At 46.0% G+C, this 27716-nt stretch overlaps 1 protein-coding gene across 1 annotated transcript in view; it reads right to left on the bottom strand.

The window, feature by feature from the left end:
- Nucleotides 1–27716, bottom strand: part of PRORP (protein only RNase P catalytic subunit) — a 145259-nt gene continuing 117543 nt past the window's right edge. The window contains exons 5-7 of the mRNA XM_089680215.1: nt 6819–6967; nt 1909–2101; nt 1–252 (exon numbers count right to left, since the gene is read on the bottom strand). Coding sequence (XP_089536341.1) covers nt 121–252; nt 1909–2101; nt 6819–6967 — 474 coding nt within the window. The 3' untranslated portion in view covers nt 1–120. The remainder of the gene's footprint in view (nt 253–1908; nt 2102–6818; nt 6968–27716) is intronic.

Genomic DNA, 27716 nt, shown 5'->3' on the forward strand with positions numbered 1-27716 from the left:
CAACAACAAAAAATGAACTTTATTCCCAATCAAGAGCAGTACAAAATATAAGGAGCTGCTGGTAAACCTTCAACAAAATGAGAGAAATAAGTACAGTACAAAAGTATATAACATGTTATCCTACTGCTCTTTCCTCAGACATAGCCAGGTCTTTGGTACTTCAAAGCTAGCTCTCGTCACATTTTTGTGGTCATATGGAATATGATAGGAGTTCTTTGTACTTTGCACTACTGTATCATAGCTAAAGGAAGGCTGTACAGAAAAGAAAACAAAGTTATTACATATTATCATTATGCTAAAGCCTCTATACATAAGCCAATATTATAGGGTCAATCCTCCAAAACCTTCAGATCTTTCAGTTTTTGGTAAATATTACAGCAAGGGTAGGCAACCTTCGGCACTCCAGCTGCTGTTAAAGTAGAAATCTAAAGAGGTGTAATTTCACTATAGCTGGAGTGCCGAATGTTGCCCAACAGTTTTGTTTTTCCTTCTGGGATAAACACTGACCATTGTAAGTAATATTTTTTCTCAACACTATCTCCCACTTTCGCTGGACAGTTTTGTCTGTTAAAGGAAGTTAAAAAAAACAGACTTACTGGCCAGAAAAAAACATAAAGCTAAAAAAACAAAACTAATGCAGCTACCACAATTAAGAATTTGTAAACTGCAATATATTAAATCTTTGTTTTTGAGTTTTGATACACTGTAAAGTAGAAGGAAAGGCTAACTACCCAACTGATACCTAAATCTTCCCTCCCCGTTTTTCCCCATGGCCCTGCAAATGGTTTTAAAACAAATCACAGTGTAAAGTTTTCCTTTGGTTGGAGGAGACTCTAGTAATGCCCTACACATTACAGAGAGGATTCTGAGCTTTAATATCACACGACCTCCAAGAAAACAAAAATGATAAAATTAAAGGTATTTACACTACAATTTGCAGGGCCATGTCAAGAAAAGGGACGAGAAGAATTAAATGTTGATTTGTTAGTTAGCCGCTCCTGCTACTTTTCTAAGTTTCTGGGTCTGCACGCTTGCTGTGGCCATATTGGGGTCCCACTATTCTTTTTGGATATTTTATTTAGTCTAATTTTATTTTAAGGTGAATTAAGCAGCAAGAACATGCAAAGGTGGGTGGGTGCGCCGAAAACTTTCAATGTGGAGAAGAACAGAGATGGGAATCATGGCAAAGAGATCTCACTGTTGAAGTATCCAAAAAAGCTGGACCTGACTCAAATAAAGAAATTAAAAAAAAACTAATCCACGGTGCCTTGAGATCTGATTATAGGATATGTGATTCTCTGGATAACTAAGGAGCAAAACAAAAGCAACAAAATGGACAGGGATATCACAATAATTTTTTTGGGGGAAAGTAAAAACTATAGGCACCCACGTACTGCCCACCTTTGTCCTATGATATGATTGCTTACTCCATAAACTGCCACAATTTTATTGCATTACGCAAGTGCTCTGGAGATGGTTTACCCTATAATTAAAGCTTCATTCTGGGAACATGAGAGCCATCCATAAACGGATCGAAATGTGGTGGTTCAGCAGGAACCGGACAAATTACAATCAGTGTGTGGCCATCCCTGTTTGTTAGATTGACTTCTGTCAAACTGACAAGTTATTCTGACAGCACTGGGTCCCAACTGTCAGAATACAATGTCCTTGTGGGAGGGGATTCCTCCAAAAAAACGACTTATCTATGACCAGCTTTACCATTTAAGCAGTAACCCATGGCAGCCAATAATCGACTGAAAGGTGCTTCTGTTTTATCAATCTGGTTTACTTCACATCACTGATTATTTCACCATACAGTTAAATGGGGCCTGGTTCTTCTATAGATAACCAAACAGAAACGGGATCAAAACTGGGTTGTTTTTTTTCAATTTAGACTGTAATATTTACCATCACGTAAGCACTTCCAGAACTGCGGTTGACCAGTACTAGCTGATGTCCACGCTGCCATCTGGAAAAAAGTTGTTGTGTTTCAACATCAGGCAGACAAGCCTTGTGGTCCCTTAGGAGGTCTTGGGTCAGAAAACAACAGTGGCTGCCAGAATTTATACATGCATAAAGGAGGAAAGGATCATCTAATGATCTGTGGACACAGGGGAGAGAGACATATGCATAAGGTGACTCCTACAGACACTGATGGTCAGTACATACATAAAAATGTTAGCTCATACAGACATTGCTGGTCAATGTATACCAATTATATGGCTAATAAAGACACTGTGGAGTCAGTACATACCCAAAAATGGTAGCTCATACAGACACTGCTTGCATAAGTGTCCACACCCTCTTATAACTGGGGATGTAGCTGTGTTCAGAATTAAACAATCACATTCAAAATTGTGTTAAATAGAAGTCAGTACACACCTGCCATCATTTAAAGTGCCTCTGATTAACCCCAAATAAAGTTCAGCTGTTCTAGTAGGTCTTGCCTGACATTTTCCTAGTCGCATCTTACAGCAAAAGCCATGGTCCGTAGAGAGCTTCCAAAGCATCAGAGGGATCTCATTGTTAAAAGGTATCAATCAGGAGAAGGGTACAAAAGAATTTCCAAGGCATTAGATATACCATGGAACACAGTGAAGACAGTCGTCATCATCAAGTGGAAAAATATGGCGCAACAGTGACATTACCAAGAACTGGTTGTCCCTCCAAAATTGATGGAACTACAAGAAGTAAACTGGTCTGGGAGGCTGCCAAGAGGCCTACAGCAACATTAAAGGAGCTGCAGAAATATCTGGCAAGTACTGGCTGTGTGGTACATGTGACAACAATCTCCTGTATTCTTCATATGTCTGGGCTATGGGGTAGAGTGGCATGATGGAAGCCTTTTCTTACAAAGAAAAACATCCAGGCTAAATTTTGCAAAAACACATCTGAAGTCTCCCAAAAAGCATGTGGGAAAATGTGTTCTGGTATGATGAAACCAAGGTAGATCTTTTTGGCCATAATTCCAAGAGATATGTTTGGCATAAAAACAACACTGCACATCACCAAAAGAACACCATACCCACCGTGAAGCATGGTGGTGGCAGCATCATACTTTGGGACGGTGTTTCTTCAGCTGCAACAGCCTTAGTCAAGGTAGAGGGAATTATGAACAGTTCCAAATTATTATTATTATACAGTATTTATAAAGCGCCAATAGTTCGCTCAGCGCTGTACATTACAAAGGGGGACAGAACATGTGACAGAACAATACCAATACAATGCAAAACATGAGGGGATCGAGAGCCCTGTTCTTTCGAGCTTACAATCTAGGAGGGAGGGGATGGTAGCACAGGAGGAGATAGCTGTGGGGGATGGGGTGGTAGGAAGAGTGGAGGGGGTTGGCAAGTTAGCAGGGGGTGGGGTAGGCTCCCTGAAGAGGTGGGTTTTCAGGGTGCGCCTAAAGGAGAGGAGAGTAGGTGATAATCTGATGGGTTGGGGCAGGGAGTTCCAGAGGATGGGTGACACCCTGGAGAAGTGCTGGAGGCGGGCATGGGAGGAGGAGACCAGGGAACTAGAGAGAAGGAGGTCTTGTGAGGAGCGGAGTGTGCGTGCTGGGTGGCACTTAGATATTAGGTCGGTGATGTAGTACGGGGCAGTATGGTGGACAGCTTTGTACGTCAGTGTTAGGATTTTGAATTTGATCCGTTGCGCAATCGGAAGCCAGTGGAGGGATTGGCAGAGGGAGGTGGTGGAGATGGAGCGGTTGGAAAGGTGAATGAGTCTGGCAGCCATATTCAGGATCGACTGAAGCGGGAATAGCCAGCGGCGAGGTAGGCCAGTGAGGAGGGAGTTGCAGTAGTCGAGTCGTGATATGATGAGGGAGTGGATGAGCTGTTTAGTGGTTTCTGGGGTTAGGAACGTGCGGATTTTGGCGATGTTCCGGAGGTGAAGTCTGCACGAGTTTGTTAAAGATTGGACTTGGGGCTGGAAGGATAGGTTGGAGTCCAGAATGACACCAAGTACTCTGGCCTGTGGGACGGGTTTGATAGTGGCGTTGTTGGATGTGACGGAGAAGTCAATGGGGGGTGGTGTCCGGGCTGGGGGGAAGACAAGAAACTCGGTTTTGGAGAGGTTCAGTTTAAGGAAGTGGAGCGACATCCAGTCTGATATGTCGCTCAGTAGGTGTGTGATTCGGGCGGAGACCGAGGGGGTGAGGTGGGGGGTTGAGAGATAGATTTGTGTGTCGTCGGCATAGAGGTGGTAGTTGAAGCCGTGAGAGTGTATGATTGGCCAAGGGAATACCTTGTGGGCACAAAACCTTCAGGCTTCTGCTAGAAAGCTGAACATGAAGAGGAACTTCATCTTTCAGCATGACAACGACCCAAAGCATACATCCAAATCAACAAAGGAATGGCAGACAGATTTGAAGTGTTTTGCAAGGAAGAGTGGGCAAATATTACCAAGTCAAAATGTGCCATGCTGATAGACTCATACCCAAAAAGACTGAGTGCTGGAATCAAATCAAAAGGTGCATCAACAAAGTATTAGATTAAGGGTGTGCACTTATGCAACCATATTATTTTAGTTTTTTATTTTTACTTCCCTCCACCTAAAAGATTTCAGTTTGAACGGAGTTGTACAGTTTATAGGTTACATTAAAGGTGGAAAAAGTTCTGAAATGACTTATCTTTGTCTAATTTTTTTCCATCACAGAAACCTGACATTTTAACAGGGGTGTGTAGACTTTTTATATCGGAACTATACCAAACTTAAACATCCTCTCATGGTGCCATCTTCCAAGGTCCAGCATATGCACACATGCACCACCAGTTTTTCTGCCAGGCATTTGGGACCTGGCAAAAACCAGTGGTTCAACTGCACACATGCAGGGGTTTTGTGCACATTTGTACAAATGTCCCCAGGTTCTACAATTGGGCACTCTAGTTGTCAGTGGCATTTCTGCACATGCGTAGATAACCCACATGCACACAGACCACACACTGCTTCCTGGGATAGCTGTGATGTAGCAATCCCAGGAGGCAGCAGGGGCCAGCCTTGGCCAAAAAGCAGGAAGTGCTGCCTTTTGCAGCACAAATGTACCCAAAAAGCTAAAAATTATAATTCATTTTTTAAACATTTTTGTAACAGCATGGTGGGAGGACTGAATAGTGAAAATATGGCTATAAGTGTAATTAATCCCAGATTATGTTTTGAATGGCTACAATTGTGTCCAACGCACCCTTGTTCTCTACTCTGGTCTATGACCAACATTGAAACCACCTCTTATAAACATCTCCTGCTTGGACCCATGCATTTTACTATATTTTATCTATATAGAGGCGGTGTAGGGTTAGATTCGCCCTGTCTTTGTGTTCCCCCTGACCAATGTCATACTTAATCCTAGTCTCCCTGATAGTTTGGCTTTGGCTTGCTTTAAACCCTTTTCTGAGATTCAAAAAGCTACTCGTATGTCATCTCACCAGTAATATGTTTATCTACAGATATGTCACTTTTTCTCCTCCAAAGCCCCATCTCTAACCCTTGAGAAAGCCTACTCTCTTCGAACGCATCTGCATTCAGGGTCCATACCAACGGGGCATAATTTCCTCTACTTATAAATTGTTTCAAGACGCCTGTCCCTTTTCTATCGATACACACCTTTATATGGGCAAATGGCCCCGAATCTTTCAACGTGATTTTGCCTTGGATCAATGGAGTAGGAAGCTGCCTCCAGATCATCTATTTGTGTAGTATATAAAGAAAATACTTACAAAATACTGATGTTTTAGTATAAGACCCCTGAGGTTCTCCATGCCCTCAATCAGAGTGTTTCTCCTGTCTGCTGGCGATGTGGCGAGGAAACTGGCACCCTCTTCCATATTTTCTGGACTTGCCAACACATGGCACCCTTCTGGAGAGAGGTCCTTAACCTTTTGCAGCTACTGTTACAGGCTCCTATTCCATTTGAGCCCATCCTCTTTTTTTTGCTGGGCCTGCCTATTCCAGGCCTCTCCAAATTTGCCTGGAAACTTTCCTCCCATGTTTTAACAGTGGCCAGGAGAACCATTCCCAAGCATTGGCTTTCTACTATGCCTCCTACACATTCACAATTGGTGAAGGTTATAGTAGAGATCAGAAGAATGGAATACCTCACTGCCTTACATGCTAACTCTGTCACCATCTTTGAAGCAGTTTGGGAACCGTGGGATCTTTCCGTTTCCGATTTGTCTACGCAATTGTCTGAAAATAATGGCTAATTCACTGTTATGCACTGACACTGTATGTACTATATGCTTCTCAACGATGAGCCTGTTTCTTTGCTCTTTCATTGCCTTATGATTGTTATTTCACAATTCTTTGCAACCCTGTTTGTTGTACACTCTTTAAAAATTTATAAAAAACAAAATTATAAAAAAAAAAAAACAACAACCCCTGACTATGAAAAACTATCTATGCATGCTATATAACAGAGTTTGCATACTCACAAAACCACTAAAGCATTCATTTTGTATAGATTAAAATATACCTGGTTGATCCTGCCTTCAGCTGTCCCTCCCATCTTCTCTGTGTCCCCATTGCAGGCCAATGAGCACTGTCCAGAGAGAGGGTCAGGAATCATGCAGCCTCATAGGACAGTAAGAGGAGAATGAAAACTCCTTCATACTACAAGAATAACCAGTGCTCAGCTGGACACTGATAGAAGAGGCAAGACTGCTATATACTGCTGATAAGAAAAGGTATTTATCAGTTTATATTTACTAAAATAATTGCATTTCCATGTTACTGTAGGAGGCCAGATATAGTGAATGCAGGGTCCTGGGTTTAGTAACACTTTACTTCTAAAAGGTTATGATGAACTGAATGATACTCACATATTGTCAAGGAAAAAGATGTCAGCATATTTCTGCATGTGATCCATGTGCTCCTTTTGCCACTTCTTAGAGGGTCTTTGCATGTGTTTCCTTCCCAGCACCAGAATATGTTTCTTCTTTATTGCCAGGGAAGTGATCGTATCCAAGAGCTGAAACAGGACAAGAAAATAAGAATACACTCTGCAAAGGAAAAAAATAAAAAGGTGGAGATAATGTGATGATTCTGAGCATTAAAACCTCTCTTTATGAGCTATTTAGTGTGCTGGTGAGCATGTTTGTGATCTCCAAGTTAAAGACAGAACTTCCTCTGGTGGGTAATCTACAAATCCATATATTTACTACAACAAAAAAATATGAAAGAGAAACCACAAAAAATATAAAAGGGCAAGCATATGTACAGATAACACATATCTGACCCTAAAACAAAAATGGAATGTACAGCGGCTTACCAGTCCATTTCTGCATTAGTTCTCTTTTTTTTTCATGCAAAGACCAGTTTCAGCAATAGAGATATACAGTGTCCTTGTCACTTCCTGTGAGATGAACTGGAAGCATAAAACAAGGTTATCTTCTATGTGTAAACTACTAATCCAATCATCCCCCATGTAATGGAGCAGAACAAAGTCCAACCTAGGTGGAAATCACCCAGGGACAGGAAGTGTGTTAATCACTGGACTACCAGGTGACAAAAAGCCTGAAAAAAAAGAAAACTAATGCAACATCACATCTGGTGGGCTGCAATAATTAAATTTTTTGTTTTGGGATTTAGATACGCTTTATGTCATATACAAAATGCCTTTAACCACTTGCCCTCCAGAGGATTTACCCCCCTTAATAACCAGGCCTCTTTTTGCTACTCGGCGCTACACTAATTCAACTGATAATTGCGCGGTCATGCAGTGCTGCACCCAAACGAAGTTTACGTCCTTTTTTCAGACAAATAGAGATTTATTTTGGTGGTACTTGATCACCTGTGAGATTTTTATTTTTCGCACTATAAACAAAAAAATACTGAAAATATTAAAGAAAAACAATATTTTTTACTTTTGGCAATAAAAAATATATAGTAAACTCAAAATTAGTTATAAATTTAGGCCAAAATGTATTTTTTGGTAAAAAAAATCCCAATAAGTGTATATTGATTGCTTTGTTTGAAAGTTATAGCGTCTACAAACTATGGTATAAATACTGCAATTTACGCCATATTTCCGTTATACAGTGATGCACTAGTTTAACTGACAATTGCGCGGTCATGCAATATGGTACATAAATGAAATTTATATCCTTTTTTTCACAAATAGAGCTTTCTTTTGGTGGTATTTGATCACCTGTGCGCTTTTTATTTTTGGCGCTATAAACAAAAAAGTTTAAAAAAAAAATGTTTTTTGAAAGAAACGATATTTTCTCATTTCTGTCATAAAAAATATCCCAAAAAACTAAAATTTCATCATAAATTTAGGCCAAATGTATTCTGCTACATGTTTTTGGTTAAAAATATTCCAATAAGTGTATATTGATTGCTTTGTGTGAAAGTTATAGCGTCTACAAACTAAAAGTTGTCATTTAAATGATATATTTCTCGCACAAGCCATGGGTATATGTGGAATTACACCCCAAAATACATTCTGCTACTTCTACTGAGTATGGGGATACCACATGTGTGAGACTTTTTGGGAGCCTAGCCACATACAGGAGCCTGAAATCCAATGACTACTTTGAAAGCCTGAAGGTGCGTAACTTCCTCATTTCACTTCCTCCTGTATGTGGCTAGGCTCCCAAAAAGTCTCACACGTGGTAGTCAGGAAGTGTAATGAGGAAATAAAGAACTTTAAAAGCCTGAAGGTGAATATTGGATTTTGGGGTCCTGTACTTGGCTAGACTGCCAAAATGTCTCTCACATGTGGTACCCCCATACTCGGGAGAAGTAGCAGAATGTATTTTGGGGAGTAATTCCACATATATCCATGGCATGTGTGAGCAGTAAATCATTTAAGTGACAATTTTGTGTGTAAAAAAAAAAAAATAATTTTTTTTTGTTATTTTCCAAAAACTTGTGGTAAAAAAATAAATTCTTCTATTGATTCAACATGCCTCTCAACAAATAGTTTGGGGTGTCTACTTTCCAAAAAGGGGTCGTTTTGGGGGGTGGGGGCATTCTATGCCCAGCATTAGAAGTTTATGCCACACATCACTCACTCTTCTAACCACCTAAAGATCAAGCCTTTTCTGACATGTTTTGTTCACATGAAAAAAAATCAGTATTTTTTGCTAGGAAATTAATTTAAACCCCCAAACATTATATATATTTTTAAAGCAAACACCCTAGTGAATAAAATGGTAGGTGTTGCAATTTTTTTTATGTCACATAGTACTCGCGCAGCGATTTTTCAAACGCCATTTAAAAAAAAAATACTTTTTTTACTTTTAATGCACAAAAACTTAATATATTGGCCAATTATTTGGTTAGTTATAAAAGATGATGGTATGCCGAGTAAATAGATACAAAACATGACATGATTTAAAACTGCGTATGCCCTGTGCAATGGCGACAAACTGCATACATTTTTAATATCCATAGGCAACGTTTTAAAAGCATTTACAAGCTACCATTTTAGATTTACAGAGGAGGTCTAGTGTTAGAATTACTGCCCATACCGCCACAGGGTCAACGCAAGGGGGGGATGGGGGGCGAGGGTGATTTTTTTTTTTTTTTAAGTTATTTTGATTTTTTTTAAATTATTTTTACACTGTCCCTTTCATTTTTTGTATCACTTTTAATGCTATCACAGGGAATGCAAATATCCCCTATAACTTCAATGGGCATTGTCATATATTCTTTTTTGAGAAATCTGGGGTCTGTCAGACTCTAGATATCTCCTCTGCTCGTACATTATCTAATCGAACCAAAATCGGTGTGATCAGATGCTATCCCAATTTACAAATTGCGCTGTTTATATCCTGCGAAACTGAAGTGATGAAATGCTCGTAGCTTCCGATTTCTTAGACTATAGAGATGATTAGCACCATTCTGGTTTCCAATCAGCTCTATGGTCAGCTGGCAGAAACACCGGCTGCATTCTCAGGTTCCCCTGATGGCACGGAACTGCCCGAGAAGGCCGTGGAAGGCAGCGGGGGAGGGCATCATCTCTTGCTCTTGTAAAAGCAATCCTGCAGCTAATTAGCCACTAGGATTGCTTTTACATGAAAGCCAATCGCCGGCTAAATAAAATGATACCAGGATGATGCCTGCAGCTGTAGGCATCATCCTGGTATAACCGTTCAAAGCCCAGGGATGTACCAGCAGGCTGTGGGCTGAATGAAAAAAAGAGAAGAAATCTCTGCCAGAAAAAGTGTGTGGTATGCCCACCATTAGAATATACCGCCCTGCATCCACCCACTTCTAATGGTGGGCACATATTTGGTCACACGGTGCCACATGTGCCAGTTCCAAGATTGAACAAATGTCTAAATAGTGGCACGCTTCAATAAAAATTGTCCACCTATAATTGGTACCCCATATGGAAAAAGGATGACACCAAGTCCCAAACTATCTTGCCACTACTCCCTATGTAGTCTGGGCATCCGGGGGGCTCCATGTGACTATCTTTTCCCTCGTAAATCTGAAACTTATATGTATAGTCTGTTGCCCTCTCACAGGTCTTCTACATCTTGACCCCATATCTGGCACGCTTGCAGGGGAGAAATTGTTTGAATGCAAGGCGGCCAGAAAAATTAATAAGGGACTCATCAACGCAGATTTTTTGCTGGGGAGTATAGACATCTGCAAATTTTTGGTTAAGGTGATTTGCGAGGGGCTGAATTTTGTGGGAGCCAGTCAAATGCAGGGTTACCCTGAGGACGCCAGAGTGTATTGTCGTTGAAATGCGTAAAACACATTATACTCTCATATCTATGCCTGGCCATTGCAGCAGAGAACACGGGCATATGATGAACCGGGTCTGTGGATCAATACAACCGCAATTAATTTTTTTTTAGTAATGCCCATGTTGAGGGTAAGGTTAAAAAAAAAATGTAAATTCGGAAACCATAATGAGTTTCCATGCGAATGGTCTGGCAAGGTTTGAATTTGGGTTGGCGGCAATACATTGTTGTGCATATAAATTGCTTTGCTCCACAATCAATGCATACAGACATTCTATGAAAAACATCTCCAAAAAAACAAGGGGAGGAGTTAAATTTGCTGTTTCCACCTGAATTCTGGGTTGGGCAGTGAATGGGGGAAGTATGGGTGCTGTACAATTTTTGGGCTGCCAATCAGGATTTGCAAGCAGATCCAGAAAGATACTAGGGGCTCTACGGGCCTGTGTGCGAATTCTTGGTGGTTGCAGGACAATACTTGTGCTTGCCACCGCACCAGATTGTACTGCACTTATGGGACTCGCCACGTCACCAAGTGATACTGCAGTGCTGGTAAGTGAAAGACCAGGACGTACTAGACCGCTGGTGCTCGCCAGTTCACCAAAAGGTAGCGCAGCACTAGTACTGGCACTCTGCTGCATAGGAGAGTCATCAAAATTTACCGGTAAGTGCTAACAGAGATCAGGCCTGATTCTGTGAACACTGCGGTTTTGTGTGCAATGTGTCAAGTGACAGTGACCTACTGACACTGCACTTGCTGGGGGAGAAGGGGGGGGGAGTAAGTGTAGGGGCTAAATGCAGTTGCTGGCACAGATCCCGCTAACGCTGAGTTTTTGGGGACGCTATACTAATGTGAACGCTGGTATAGTGCTGATCTGATCAAAGATATTGATCCATTCAGACACTATACTAGCAATAGAGGTTTATTGTGCATGAGCATGCTCCTGGCAATCAAGGGGTTAAATGTGATGACTGGTGTACTGACGGGCAATCTGACACTATCTGGGGGGAGCATGAAAACCATGGTAGCGGGAATCACACATATATATATATATATATATATACACGTGATTGTGTGCACCGGTGCCGCCCTGTAACAGTATTTCTGCTATAGGGTGGTCAGGAAGCGGTTACAGAAGCGGCTTGCGTTACGGTGCTGCATTACTTTAACTGACAATTGCGCGGTCATGCAACACTGCACCCAGATTAAATTTACATCCTTTTTTCCCCCATGAATTGAGCTTTCTTTTGATGGTATTTGATCGCCTGTGCGTTTTTCCGTTTGCGCTATAAAAAAAAATCCTACAATTTTGAGAAAGAAAACAATATTTGGACTTTTTGCTATAAAACCTGTCCAGCAAAAAAATTTAAAAATCAAATTTCATCATAAATTTATGCCAAAATGTATTCTGTGAGATGTCTTTGCTAAAAAAAATCCCAATACGTGTAAATTAATTGGTTTACATGAAAGTTATAGCGTTATGGCAGCAATCAGCGACTTATGGCGGTGATCAGCGACTTATAGCGTGACTGCGGCGGACATTCTGATTGGCCAATCAGCGATCGCATGAATAGTAGTAAGCAAGATGTCACGTGCTGACATCATTGCTTACTATTAGTGAAATCTTTGAATGATCACAGAGGTCACATGGTACAAGGCTATTCACAGCAGCCTTGTACCATGTAACAAGCTGTGACCAATCACAGTTCTCACAGTATTTCTCAATGGCTGCAAGAATGTAGCCAGAGAGAAGGAAAAATGATTGCTTTTACACCCATAAAGGCTATAAAAGCAATCAATGTAAAAAAAAAAAATCTTCATCACCCCCCACAAGTAGTACAGTGTTGCTATGGTGACACTGTACTGCTAGGGTGACAGTATGTTAAAAAAAACAAAAAACACAAATAATAATATAAAAAAAAAATAAAAATGTAAAAACTATTTTCAAAAAATTATCATTTTTGGTTATAAACTAATTTGGGTTATTTTTTTTTTACTAAAAAGATAGCTGAATACATTTTGGCCAAAATTTATGAAGAAAGAATATTTATTTGCAAAATTTTATAAGAAAAACACTTTTTTTCAAAATGTTTAGGTTTTGAATTTATATAGCAAAAAATTAAAAATCCCAGTGGTGAATAAATACCACCAAAATAAAGTTTTATCGGTCTCAAAAAATGCAAAAAAATTCATATGGGTACAGTGTTGCATGACCGCGCAATTGTCAATCAAAGTGTGATAGCGCTGAAAGCTGAAAATTGGCCTGGGCAGGAAGGGGGTGAAAGTGTCCGGACAGGAAGTGGTTAAATAGGCGAAGTTCCAGGCAACAGATGGCAGATAAGCTTTACAAGGATTTTGTTTTATAGATTTAGTAAAACTAAACAAAAAACATTTATTGTCAATATGGGGAACATTCATGGGGTTTCCACAAGTAAATCAAAAGCTATGAGGTTGCAAAGATTACCTGTCTAAGCACTTGAGTCTTTATGGTAGAAGGCACACCTACACTCTTTAATGCAGCTGCACATACTCAGTGGGAACAAAGTGCAGGGTATTGAAACTGTGAATGTAGATGTAGTGGGGAATTTTTAAACTTTCATTGCAGTTACAGTTAATCTTGTTGAGGACAACAGTGTTAACTCAGGGAACTTCCACAGGATTTCCTCTTCTTGGTTCTAGAAGGAAGTGGCTCATCTGGCACTGTTCTCATAATATGTAAAGATCTCAGCTACACCGTGCTATTATACAGAATCTATTAGAACACATATTCTGAGACACATAAACCACTATGAGGAAATCACAGGCAATCATAATATATACAAAGATCTTTTCAGTTGTTTGAGGAAAAGGCATCTGACCACATGGACCACAAAGGAGTGGTACAGCAAACTGCACATGGCACCACAAATGCACTGGACACAAAATGGAATTTTAAAAGTACAAACTTGCACAGGGATCCATTTAGATCAGCAAGAAATATGTCATCTGTGCCGGGGCACCTAAGGTCTCATGCACATTGGGTGTTAAAAAAGCTCCTTTTTAGGGGCATCTGGAGGGGTTTTTTTCTGCCTCCAAATGCCCCTCCATGTCAGCCTATAAGCGTTTAGAGGCAGAAAAAAAAAACACCAAACGCCCCTTAACCACTTGCCATCCAGATGATTTACCCCCCCCCCCCCTTTCCTGACCAGGCCGGGACACTTAAGGTCTCATTCATAGTGGATGTTAAAAACACTCCTTTTTAGGGGCATCTGGAGGGGTTTTTTTCTGCCTCCAAATGCCCCTCCATGTCAGCCTATAGGAGTTTAGAGGCAGGAAAAACAAAAAACAAAACATCAAACACCCCTTAACCACTTGCCCTCCAGAGGATTTACCCCCCCCAATTCCTGACCAGGCCATTTTTTGTCATACCGCGCTGCAGTACTTTACCTGACAATTGCGCGATCATGCAACACTGCACCCAAATGAAATTTGGAGACTGACAGTCACAGCTCTCTGCTCAGAGCAGAGGGGAGAACTGAGCGATCAGTGGTGTGTTCACTGCAGAGCTGGCAGGGGACAGATGCAGCATCAGACCAATGCTGCATTCACCTAGGTGAGTAGAAAGGTGAGGTTTTTTGTTAAAGCCCATACTTCTCTTTTAATTTACTAAAAAAAAAAAAAAAGAAAAGGGGGGCCACACTCTGATGACATCACAGAAGTCTGACAGACATACTAAAAGACAGTGCATCCTTCCACGCATTTCACCAGTCCGAGCTTAGTCTTAGAGATACACGCCCGGATGGGTGAATCGCATCAGTGGGGCAAACCTAGGGTGGAAGGATGTAGTGTGTACTGTCGGTCCATAAACCTGTTGGACTTTTGTGACATCATTGAAGTGTGGTCCATTCTTTTACAGTGGTGCGTTTGCACGGAGCAGGAACGGGCCCCTTGGGCTTTGCACCCAACTAGCTATGGAGCGAAGGGATGGCTGTGCAGCTTGGATGCGGTCAGGTCTCTGGATTTCTTTTAACACAAAGTTAATTTACGTTTCACTATAAAGCAATGCTTTAGCAAGTAAAATACACTGTATTACATTAGGTGCAAACCCTAACTGAATGGTATTTAGTTTGCCAAAGTGCTGTGTACCCTACAACTGATAAAATACTTGATCTCACCTTTTTCATCCTTTGCTGCAACCTCTTTGCTCTCACGCCCTGTCAACGTGCATTGCAATGATGGTTGCATGGCATGTCACATGGATTCCTGATGGTGATAATTGTGGATCATGCCTGTGTAATGTTTGTTGAAACACCCACTCATAGTCCCAGAAGGAAGCCTAACTGGGTCACAATGCAGAAACACAATTGGGAGACACGGGGTGCTGGTGCCATTACTTCTGGAAAACATAACCGTACTGGGAACTGAGGTTCCCGCGTGGGCTGCGTTTTCAGAAGAACTGCAGGAACTTCTTCCCTGCGTGTCACGTGGCATGAGAGTCCATTCAAATGAATGGGCTCTTGTGCCCATGCTCAGTTGAATTCATACTCGTATAACCATGTAAAAGCTTTAACCTGAACTCAGTAAGTGAAGATTTGCTATGTTACAGGGGACATCTAGAAATGTTAACTGTGCCTAAACTAAACCCTAAAAAAGTACATTTTTTTCTGGAATCCCTAATAAAAATATAGCAGTTTATAGGTATGTGAGTGTGCCTAGGCACTCCTGTACCTATAGATTCATAGCTGCATATCTGCAGTGTGAGATCTACGGCACTGCTGCCTCTGACTTCTAGTCTCAGGAGATTTGACATTAGATTTGATCATGTCACTATTGAGCTGATCACTTTTCTCTATGCTGGAGAAAAGCCCTGCATTCACTGATACCCACATGGACAAAAAACATATATGAAATATATTTTAAAAATATTCTTCCCAAATATATTGACATATACTACAATTTTGTCCATATTCAATATATTTCAGAATATATATACTGCATATTGAAATGCTTTTTTTATATATTTTTAAAAATATATATTTTTTAAATATATTCTTCAGATTTTTTTTTTAACATATAAAAAAGTCATTTTAACATATATTTTGTACATACATTTGTAAATGCATTCCAAAAATGTAGATTTGTATTTTTAAAGACATACAGTATATTTGAAATGTATTTTTAAAAATGTTTTTCATATATGTTGAAATAACGCATTTCAACATACAGTATATATATATATATATATATATATATATATATATATATATATATATATTTAATATGGCCAAAATTTTAGTAATTCAAATATATCTTAATATATTTGGGAAGAAATTTTTTTAAATATATTTCAAATATATTTTTCTTCCATATGGGTATGGCCGCCTCTATACAGAGGTACAGTGTAGAACAAGCATTGTAAGCCAGTAATGTGGGAAAGATCAGCTGCAGGAAGACCACTGGTAGGGAAACCACAGTAATTGTCTCCCTGTCTGCCTTTTTTTTGGGGGGGGGGGCAGTTTCCACAGTTCAGTTCCACTTTACATGAGATTTTAGGGATTACATATGCTTTAAAATGATTTGTACTAAAAGGGTCAAAAAATTAAATAGCTATACCTTTGAAAACAAGATGCTGCTCCCCAGCCTCCTCGTGTATGCAATACACGAGGAGGCTGGGGAGCAGCATCTTGTTGCAATGTGGGTGTGTAAATTCCTGCTATCCTGGCAAAATGCAGTAGTTCCTCCTGTCAGTTGGGGGGTCAACAGAAGGAACCACTGCATTCGATGGAGGAAACAAGAATTCAACTCATGTGGCTAGTCAAATATTTGCAGTGGCCAAGGAGCAGCATCAAGGTGGCTTTTTAGCCTGGGTTCACACTGATGCGGTGCAGAATTTTCACCGGTTTCTGTGCGAATTCCACACCGCATCATAATCGCACCATTCATGTGAACTGCTGCGGGTGTGTATGTTAACAAACACCCTGAAATCGGTTCGCAAAACGCAGTGCGATGTGTAGAATCAGATCGCATGGGTGTGAATACCCATGAGATTCGATTCTAGTGCGGACAAAAAAAAAGGGTCTTGCATGTTTTTGGTGTGGATGCGGTGTGATTTGAGACATACCAAATGTATGGCTCAAATTGCACTGCACAGAATTTACATGTGATTTGCACAGGAATGCGGCGCGGTTGCTGTGCGGATCATATGGGATGTGCTGCGCCGCAGAAGTGTGAACCAACAATGCTTAAAGCCACTTCTTTCTGCAGGTACAGCTATTTGCTCCTTTGATCCTTGCACTTTATTATTTGCCATGCATTCCTGAAACTGCAGTCTGACAGTAAGCAATAAGCAAATGTAACTCCAGCAAATAGATTCATTATGAGGACTATGCACAGTTTCAATGCAAAATTTGAGGTTGCCATTCGCTGACATATTCTAGTCATTTTGTCTAATACAATGGTGAACAAACATTTTTCTTCATTTCCCTTCAGATTATTGTACATTGCATTGGAATTATTTCAGCTATTGCATGCAACAGTTTTTTCCTCTTGTGGATACCTTACAACACAATTCTAAATGTGTATGTGACCTTCAAGATTTAAAAAGAAAAAAAAAAAATATTTTGGTGGTCTAAACATTTCCTGGGCTGCCAGCTTTATCACGTCTTTGCCTGTTACTGTAGAAGCAAGGGTACAAATGACACCCTGCGTCTTCTAGTAAATATATTATACTTGGCCAAAAGAGAATTAAAAAACGAAAGGGGTTCAACATGATTGCTGCCTTCTAGCAGAAAGCCCGTGGTTGTACAAATGGTCTGCAGATGGGACAGCACCTCTATAAGACTGCTTCACTGTACTACTGTCTGGGTGAAGGCACAGACCTTTAGCTGATAGTGGGAAATCACCTAAAAGTTCGGCCTGGTTAAAGTGCAGAAGGAGGAAAGACAGAACTAAAAACAGGTCATGTCTGGTGGGTGACAGGAAACTGACAGCGCTAGCATAGATCTGTAAGTCTCCAAAAGCTGCAATGCTATAAATCTTCAGGATAGAGCCCAGGGCTGCCATTGAAGAAAATTTGTTTGAAATGCATGCTGTATGTAACTGATGTCAGTACACAGGCTTCAGATCATTCATCTTTATTACCAGAGAATGTTGGGCTCAGTTTGGTTAGCCATAATGACCATTAATGTGAGCAATGATAGGCAATGAGAAGTGCAAACAACAGCTATCATTACAGCAAATGACACATGCATTATAGCTTTCTGAATTAAGCCTGATGTCTCATGTGAGAAGTACTTTTTTACTGCTGAAAATACACTTAAAGTGACCCTGTGACCAGTCCATGGACATTACTGTACTTCTAAATTAACAACTGAGTTTTAAAACAACCCCTCACTGGACTCTGTAACTGCAGGCACTGCAGAGTAATTAATCTTCAAAATTCACAACTGATGCACTTCAGTCATTCAAGTTGCTCTCTCAGCAGATCAGCTCCCCCCTGCACCCTGATCATAGCAGGGACTTGGCCCATCCCATTCTCTCAGTGAGTCGACTATCCCAGCTCCCTCCCTCAACAACTGCTCGGCAGCCTTCTGACACTCTAATCTCTAATGTAAACACAGTGGAGGTGCTCCGTAAAGGGGAGCAGAGCTGCCAAGAAAGACAACTTCAGTGCTTCTTCTGCTAGCTTTGAGGATGAAATAATTCACAGTGCCTGTAGCTACGGAGATTATTGATGGCTTGTTTTAAAGCTCATTTTCTGCTTGATAAGAATCTGTAATTCCTTGAAGGTCCAAAGCCTGGGCATAAGTATAAGGATCGACTTATGCTAGAACTGATATTTCAGATTTTTGATGGGCATTAATGAACCAAACCATCTACCCACTTCTTATATATTTTGGGGACTTTAAGGGTGGAATTTTCTTGCAGAAGTTTGTGACTAGTTTAAAGTGTTACTAAAGTCATACATTTTTCTTTTTTAAAAAAAAAAAAAAAAAAAAAAATGTTATACTCACCTGCTCTGTGCAGTGTGGTATTACACAGAGTGGCCCTGATCCTCTTCTCGCATCCCCAGGTGGCGATCCTGGCTTCTCCTCTTCTTTGTGCGTCCCCATATGGAGGCACGCAGTGTCTGCATGCTCCCGAGCCGTGCTCCATAGACCTACACCGTGGGACTTAGCCTTCCTCCTCACTGCATTTGATTGCTGCTTGAGTGCCGTGTGAAAAGGAAGACAGGGGAGAAGAGATGCAGCTGTGCTGTCAAGGTCCTACCTTTTCCCTGAGGTTATGTTACTCCATGTGCTGGCGTCCATCTTGGATTCTGCTGTGCATGGTGGGAATCCTTTTTATGCCTTCAGGTCTCTGAGGTCCACCCCCCAGAGGGGCGTGGCTGATGACATATAAGTCTGTGGCCCGCACATGCTCTTTGCACTTGTGTCTTGTGTCTTTGTGTTACTATTACTCTGTTCTGACTCTTGTGACTCTCCTGGTATCTGATTCGGCTTGTACTGTACTTGACTATTCTTTGTATTCTCCTTTGATCTGACCCTCTGTTGCTGAACCCGGCTCGTGACCTGTGATTCTCGTCTGCTGTCCTGTACTGTTTTGTCCTGTTGTTGTTGACCCCGGCCTGTCTGACTACTCTTTTGTCTCTTCCACCAGCTACACGCCATTGGCGGCGGCCATTACCGCAGCTGAGGTGTCTCGGGGGCCGCGACCTGGTTCCTGGCTGCGTCAAGTCCATCCCCACCATCAGGGGCCCTGGTGAAGGGCAGCCTGGGACTTAGACTCCGCGCCCTGAGGGACTTCGGTCTGTGGGTGGTGGTTGTCGTCAGCCAGTGCGTTACATTGTTAGGCCTGCCTGTCCGTTCCTCGGCTCCTGCCCTGACATTACACAAGTGCCATGAACCCTGACGGTGCAGGCACGCCTTCGCTCCCAACGCTAGTCGCCAGACTCGATCAACAGGATCACCTGTTGGATCAGTTCGCTCAGGCGTTGCAAACTCTGCTTGCACGCACTGCACACCTTGCTCCTGGTGCTATTAGGCCGGTAGTCACTCCGGTGGTCTCTCCCGCTGCTTCTCCGCCTATTGCGTCCACCACCTCGGCGGCTGCATCAGCGGCACCCAGAGGTATGACTGGCTCTGCCCCTCTTCCACAGGGCTTTGGGGGTGAGCCGAGTCAGTGTCGTGGGTTCCTCAACCAGGTGGGTATTTATTTTGAATTAATACCCCACGCCTTCCCGTCTGAGAGGTCAAAGGTTGGGTTCCTAATTTCACTACTCTCAGACAAGGCCTTGGCCTGGGGAAATCCCTTATGGGAGAGGAACGACCCAGTGATTCAAGATTTTTCCGGTTTTGTCGATGCCTTCCGTAGGGTATTCGACGTACCGACTCGTTCCGCCTCGGCGGCCAAGCTGCTCATGACCATGCATCAGGGTTCACGGACCGTGGCCGAGTACGCCATAGAGTTTCGTACCCTGGCGGCAGAGGTCGGTTGGAACAATGAGGCTCTGGTGGCTGCGTTTTCCCATGGTCTTTCTGACACACTGAAGGACGAGATTGCAGCTAAGGAACTGCCTGTGGTGTTGGAGGAGCTCATCTCTTTCCTGATCCTGATTGACACCAGGCTCAGGGAGAGGCCTTCACTCAAGGAACGCCTGCGGAGGCCTTCCAATCGACTGGCACCTGCGTTTTCTGTCCCACCCGTTCCTCCCTCTCCTCCCACGCCTCCTGGGGATAGATTGTCTGGTGGTGAGCCCATGCAGCTGGGGTTTGCTCGCCTTTCCGAGGGAGAGCGGGCCACTCGGCGTCGGGAGGGTCGCTGCCTGTACTGTGGTCTTGGTGGGCACTTTCGGCAGTCCTGTCCGGTCCGTCCGGGAAACGCTCGCACCTGAGATCCTGTCGGGGACAGATCTTGGGTGGAGTCTCCTCGTCCCCGGCGTTCCGCAGAGATAAGCCACTGATCACCGTTGTCCTCTCTTGGGCGGGGGGCTCGGTGACGGCCCAGGCGTTGGTAGATTCTGGGGCCGGTGGGTTGTTTATGGACAGCTCGTTTGCTGCCCAGCACTCCATTCCCCTGCAGGCTCAAGTTACCTCATTGGTTCTCGAGGCGATAGATGGCAGGCCCCTGCAACCACCGCAGGTTACCCACGAGACTGTGCCAGTGGAAGTAGCTATTGGGGCTGTTCACAGGGAGTTGGCCTGTTTGCAGGTGATTCTTCTCCGCACTATTCGGTGGTTTTGGGGTATCCCTGGCTCCAGATGCACAATCCAACCTTCAATTGGCAAACTGCCGAGATTCTCTCATGGTCTCCACAGTGTGGGGCCGGGTGCATCCGTGGGCCGGTTAAGATGTTGTGTGCCTCCTCGGACTCTGCATTGCCCACTGATTATGGGGAGTACCAGGACGTGTTTGATAAGGTACGCGCTGGTGCCTTACCTGCTCATCGTCCTTACAACTGCGCCATATCCTTGCAACCCGGTGCCACTCCTCCGCGTGGCAGGGTGTATCCTCTCTCGGTTGCGGAGAATAAGGCCATGGAGGAGTACGTTGCGGATGCGCTTTCCCAGGGGCACATTCGTAAGTCTACTTCCCCAGCAGGAGCGGGCTTTTTCTTTGTTAAGAAGAAGGGTGGTGAATTGAGGCCTTGCATCGATTATAGGAGTCTTAATCGAATCACCACTAAGAATGCCTACCCGATTCCCTTGATTACTGAGTTGTTCGACCGCCTTAAGGGGGCAACAGTTTTTACCAAACTTGACCTTAGGGCGGCGTACAACCTCGTACGGATCAAACAGGGGGATGAGTGGAAGACCGCGTTTAACACCAGAACCGGTCACTACGAATACCTGGTGATGCCCTTCGGGTTGTGTAACGCGCCCGCAGTTTTTCAGGAATTCATAAATGATGTCCTTCGTGACTTGTTGCAGCAGTGCGTGGTAGTTTACTTGGATGACATCCTGGTTTACTCTGCCTCCATGGAGTCCCATATCCAGGATGTCAAGCAGGTGCTGCAACGATTACGTGAGAACGAACTTTTTTGTAAACTTGAGAAGTGCGAATTCCATCGATCCCAAGTTGCCTTTTTAGGCTACATCATTTCTGCGGAGGGATTCTCCATGGACCCTCAGAAGGTTTCGGCGGTTCTGCAGTGGCCTTGTCCCAATGGTCTTCGGCCCATTCAGCGCTTTTTGGGTTTTGCCAACTACTATCGGAAGTTCATCCGGAACTTCTCCACGCTGGCAAAGCCTCTCTCAGACCTAACCAAGAAGGGCAGTAATCCTCACGAGTGGCCACCCAAGGCCATCGTAGCATTCGAGGCTCTGAAATCCGCCTTCGCGTCGGCTCCGATACTGTCTCATCCCAATCCTGGATTGCCCTTCGTCCTTGAGGTTGATGCATCCGAGACGGGAGTAGGCGCTCTCCTGTCTCAACGTCGGTCGCCCGATGGACCCCTACTTCCCTGTGGGTTCTACTCCAGGAAGCTTTCCTCTGCAGAGTGCAACTACCAGATTGGAGATAGGGAGTTGTTGGCAATCATTCTGGCTCTCAAGGAATGGAGGCACCTGCTTGAGGGCTCCGCGGTTCCGGTCCTCATTCTTACCGATCATAAGAACCTGACTTATCTTTTGGAGGCCAAAAGATTGACACCCCGCCAGGCCAGATGGGCTCTGTTCTTGTCACGCTTCAACTATGTGGTTTCATATTTGCCTGGTTCCAAGAATGTCAGGGCTGATGCGTTATCACGGCAATACTCTGAGTTGTCCAGGGAAGACTCTGAGCCAATCTCAGTTATTCCTCCAGATCAGATCCTGGCTGCCATTCGCACCAGTCTGACCTCTCCTCTTGGGGAGCAGATTTTGGCGGTTCAATCTGATGCTCCCCCCGGGAAGCCGGAGGGTAGATGTTTTGTACCCGAGGGATTGCGCACCCGCCTGCTGCGTACCTACCATAACGCCAAAACTGCCGGGCATCCGGGGAAGAACCAGCTGTGTTGGGTCGTCTCTCGCTTATTCTGGTGGCCAACCCTCCGTGCCGACATTGCCTCTTATGTAGCGGCATGTTCGATCTGTGCCCAGAATAAGTCTCCACGGCATCTCCCTTTGGGTCTTCTGCAACCCATTCCCAATTACATTACATTACATTACATTGAGTTTATATAGCGCCAAAGGGTTTGCTCAGCGCTGTACAATAGAGGGGGGGACAATACATGAAACATTACAGCAACTACAAACAGCACACGAGGGGTTATAGGGCCCTACTCTTTCGAGCTTACAATCTAGGAGGGAGGGGGTAGTGGTACAGGAGGAAGTGGCTGTGGGGGATGGAGTGGTAGGAGGAATGAAGGAGAGCAGCAGTTAGGTGAGGGTGGGGTAGGCTTCCCTGAAGAGGTGGGTTTTCAGGGAGCGCCTGAAGGTGAGGAGGGAAGGTGACAGTCTGATGGATTGGGGTAGTGAGTTCCAGAGGATGGGGGAGGACCTGGAGAAGTCTTGCAGACGTGCGTGTGAGGAGGAGACCAGGGAGCAAGATAGAAGGAGGTCCTGTGAGCGAAGGGTACGGGTAGGGTGGTACTTGGGAATCAGGTTGGTGAGGTAGTTAGGGGCAGTGTTGTGAATGGCTTTGTAGGTCAGAGTGAGTAGTTTGAATTTGATGCGTTGGGCGATAGGGAGCCAGTGGAGGGAGAGGCAGAGGGGGGTGGCAGAGGTGGAGCGGGTGGTGAGGTGGATGAGTCTAGCCGCTGAGTTGAGGATGGTCTGAAGCGGGGAGAGCCTGCACTGGGGTAGGCCGGTGAGGAGGGAGTTGCAGTAGTCAAGGCGTGAGATAATCAGGGAGTGCACAAGTAGTTTAGTGGTGTCTGGGGTAAGGAAGGAGCGTATTTTGGCGATATTGCGGAGGTGGAGTCTGCATGTGTTTGTGAGTGATTTGATATGAGGTTGGAAGGAGAGGTTAGAGTCCAGAATGACTCCAAGGACTTTGGCTTGCGGGGCGGGATTGATGGTGGTGATGTTAGTAGTGATGGATAGGATGGGGGGGGGGGGGCGCGGGCAGGAGGGAAGACGAGAAGCTCGGTTTTGGAGAGGTTGAGTTTGAGGAAATGGAGCGACATCCAGTCAGAGATGTCGTTTAGGAGGTGAGTGATGCGGGCGGAGAAAGTGGAGGTGAGGTGAGGGGTGGAGAGGTAAATTTGAGTGTCATCAGCATAGAGATGGTAGTTGAAGCCGTGGGAGTGTATGAGTTTGCCAAGGGAGGAGGTGTAGATGGAGAAGAGAAAGGGTCCAAGGACAGAGCCCTGGGGGACCCCAACAGAGAGGGGGAGTGAGGGGGAGGTGGCACCATTGTAGGTGACACTGAAGGAGCGTCGGGATAGGTACGAGGAGAACCAGGAGAGAGCGGTGTCTCTGATGCCAAGGGAGAGTAGTTTATTAAGGAGGAGGGGGTGGTCAACTGTGTCGAAGGCCGCGGAGAGGTCCAGGAGGAGGAGGACAGAGTAGTCGCCTTTGGCTTTGGCGGTTAGTAGGTTGTTGGTGATTTTGAGGAGGGCGGTTTCGGTGGAGTGTAGGGGACGGAAGCCGGACTGTAGTGGATCAAGGAGGTTGTTGTCAGTTAGGTGGGCGCTTAGGCGGTTGTAGACTAAGCGCTCCAGGAGTTTGGAAGTGAGTGGCAGCAGGGAGATGGGTCTGAGGTTGTTTGGGTCAGAGGGGTCCAGGGAGGGCTTTTTGAGTATGGGGGTGATGTGCGCATGCTTTAGGGGGGAGGGGAATACGCCGGTAGAGAGGGAGAGATTGAAGATGTGGGTGAGGGAGCAGATGAGGAAAGAGGGGGGTGACTGGAGGAGTCGAGAGGGGATAGGGTCCAGGGGGCAGGTAGTGAGGCGGGCTTCTGAGAAGACCCTGGTGACTTCCTCAGTGGTAGTAGGGCTGAAGGAGTGCAGAGCTGGTGGGGTTACGGTAAGCGGGGTCTTGGGTGTGGAGGGGGGCAGTGCGGTTGCGAGGTCAGAGGAGGGAAGAGATGAGGGGGAGATAGGGGGGGGAGGCTAGGTGGGGAGGTAGATTGCGAGTTGACTATGTCCTGACGGATTGCATCAATTTTGTTGTGGAAATGAGTGGCAATTTTGTGGGCGGTGAGTGAGGTACTGAGTGGAGGAGGGGGGGGAGAGCAGGGAGTTGAAGGTGGAGAAGAGTCGGCGAGGGCAGGAGGAGAGGGTGTTAATCAGGTTTACGAAGTAGGCCTGCTTGGCGGCGTGGAGGGAGGAGGTGTAAGTGAGGAAGGCAGATTTGTAGAGGGAGAATGAACGGGGGGACCTGGTTTTGCGCCATAGTCTCTCTAGCGCGCGACTGCGACGTTTGAGGCATTTAGTGTGGTCGTTCTGCCAGGGTTGGAGCGGTCTGGGTTTGATGTAGCGTGTGGTAAGGGGTGCCAGAGAGTCTAGGGTAGCTGATAGTGAGTCGTTGTACGTGTTAGTGGCTAGGTCAGGACAAGACAGTGGAAGGATGCTGTCGTGTAAGCGGTCGGCAGCTGAGTGGAGGGGGGCCGGGTTCAGGTTGCGGAGGTTGCAGCTGGTGATGGTTTGGCGCTCTGGGGGGGGGGAGTTAGGGGAAGGGGAGATGGAGAACGTGAGGAGGTCGTGGTCGGAGAGAGGGAAGGGGGTGTTAGAGAACTGGTTGAGGGTACAGAGGTGGGAGAAGACGAGGTCCAGGGTGTTCCTAATGATGTGGGTGGAGGATTGAGTGTGCTGTGTGAGCGCGAAGGAGGAGGTTAGGTGGAGGAGTTGGGAAGTAGCCAGGCTGTTGTCATTGATGGGGATATTGAAGTCCCCGAGGATGATGGTTGGTAGCTCAGAGGAGAGGAAGAAGGGAAGCCAGGCAGCGAAGTCATCCAGGAAGCGGGGTATGGATCCAGCCGGATACAGTGAGCCTCGAAGGAGGAGAAGGTTAGGGAGGGAGGATTAGGGAGGACCTGGAAGGTGCTCAGCGGTGATAGGAGCAGGCCGACCCCACCACCTTTGTGACCGCTCAGTCTTGGTGAATGGGACCAGACGAGACCTCCATAGGAGAGTGCCGCAGGGGAGGTGGAGTCAGTGGCCTGTACCCAGGTTTCGGTGATGGCTAGGAGGTTAAGGGAGCGGGAGATAAAGAGGTCATGGATGGCAGTAAGTTTGTTGCAGACCGAGCGGGCGTTCAGGAGTGCAACCGAGAGAGGGGGGATGGATGCGGGGAGAAGGGGCACAGATATGAGGTTGAGGGGGTTACGGCAGCTGGCGGGAGCAGGGGGGTCCCTAGAGGAGGGGTGAGGTGGCGAGGGGCCAGGGTTCGGGGAGATGTCCCCAGCAGATAGGAGAAGGAGAAGGGTGAGGAAGGTGGCATGGGGATGGGAAGTGTAGGAGCGTGTGGGTCTGATAGTGGTGGCACGTGGGTCGACGGGGGAGTGGAGTAGCAGGAGGAGGTGGTGAGTGCCGTAGTGGGGAGAGGGGAGAAGTGAAGGGGCAATGTAGAGCTGTTTTGGGGGGGTAGGCGGGTAGAGGGAGGTGATTTTTGGGATGGTGGAGAGGAAAATGAGGAGGAGGAGTGCAGGAGGCATGTTGGGGTGGGTGGGGTGACAGTTGGGTCAGGGGAGGTGAAGGGATACAGGTCAGGGCAAGGTGGTGTGGGGAATCTGTATTACCGTGGGAGAGTCATTTGAGTCCTTCTGTAGGGGTAGAGTGAGGGTGGAGGGCGGCAGCTGGTTGGCAGCAGTCTGTGGGTGCAGTAAGCTGGCGACCATGGGTGCTGTGGCATGTCTTCAGTGGGTACGGTGGTTCGGCTAGTGGAGGGGTCGTAGGGTGCGATGGCTGGGGGCGATGGTAGGCACGGCGACTGGTGATGCTGGCGGCTCGGTGTCTGGGGTTGTTGAGGCCAGGCGTCGGGTGCTGAGGGCTCGGCGTCGTGAGGCGCTGAAGGTGTTGAAGGATCGTCATCAGGGTCGAGCGGGGCGTTGCGGTAGCGATCGTTGGCCCTGCGTGGTTTGTGCTCAACCGTGATCTGTTGCGGCCGGTAGGAGAGACCACGGCTTCAAGGGTCGTGGTGGGCCATTAGTCGCCGGGGCATCGCCAGAGGGAATAGCGTGCCGGAAAGCAGGGTGCTGGGCGAGCGGTCCCTGGTGTGGTGGCTGGCTGGTAGTCCCAGGTGGGGTGGTGGGCAGGGGATCCCCGGTGGGATGGTGGCCGTGCTATCCCTGGTGGGGTAGTAGCGATCCCTGGAGAGATAGTGGCTTAGGGTCCCTGGTGGTTTGGGGTTTCAGGTGGATGGTGGGATCCCTGAGTGAGTCCCTGGAGGCTGGCGGTGTGATGGTGGTTGGGCTCCCTGGTGGGTAGTGGGCGCCCCTGGTGAAGTACCTGGTGTCCTGGAGCGTCGGGGTGGAGGTGGATCCCTCCTGGGTTAGCAGGACCGTTGGTGGTGGTGGTAGCTTCCCGGAGGAGCGGAGGCGTCCCGCCGCGGCCGCAATTCCCGCCGCGATTCCAGCCACGGCTGGCAGGAAACACCGCGGCTTCGGGTGCCGTGGTAGGCCTCAAGCTGCTGCGAACCGCCGGAGCTCCGCTGGAGGGACGGAGTGACTGTGGGTGTTGGTGGGGACCTCGGCAGCAGGCACAGGGGCCCGGATGGGCCCTGATGGCAGCGGTAGGGGCGCAGGGGTGCTTAAGCTGACCATCCAGTGGCTGCTCCGGGCGATCTGGTACCCGGTGGTCGGGGATGGACCCAGAGTCGGTGAGGGGGGCCCTGGGGAGGCTGGCTGATCGGCGGGGACCGAGGAGCGGAGCGGCAGTAGTCCGGGCTGATGTCCGGCGATCCTGGTCGGCCGCGCCAAAAATCGAGGCCGCGGCTTCAGGTGCCGGGTAGGCCGCAAGTCCCGGAGCTCCGGGAGAAAGGTCCAGTGGCCTTCCCTGGCTGGCGAACAGGGACCGGAGGGTCGTGGGGCCCCCGTCAGGGTCCGCTGCCGCCCAGATGGCAGCGGATTGGGGCCGGGGGAGCAGGAGCTCGCCGAGACACGTCCGTGTCGCCGGACGT

Source organism: Staurois parvus, unplaced genomic scaffold, assembly GCF_062004578.1.
Source record: "Staurois parvus isolate SC_StPar_1 unplaced genomic scaffold, SC_StPar_1.0 ptg000237l, whole genome shotgun sequence".
NCBI classification, from domain to species: domain Eukaryota; kingdom Metazoa; phylum Chordata; class Amphibia; order Anura; family Ranidae; genus Staurois; species Staurois parvus.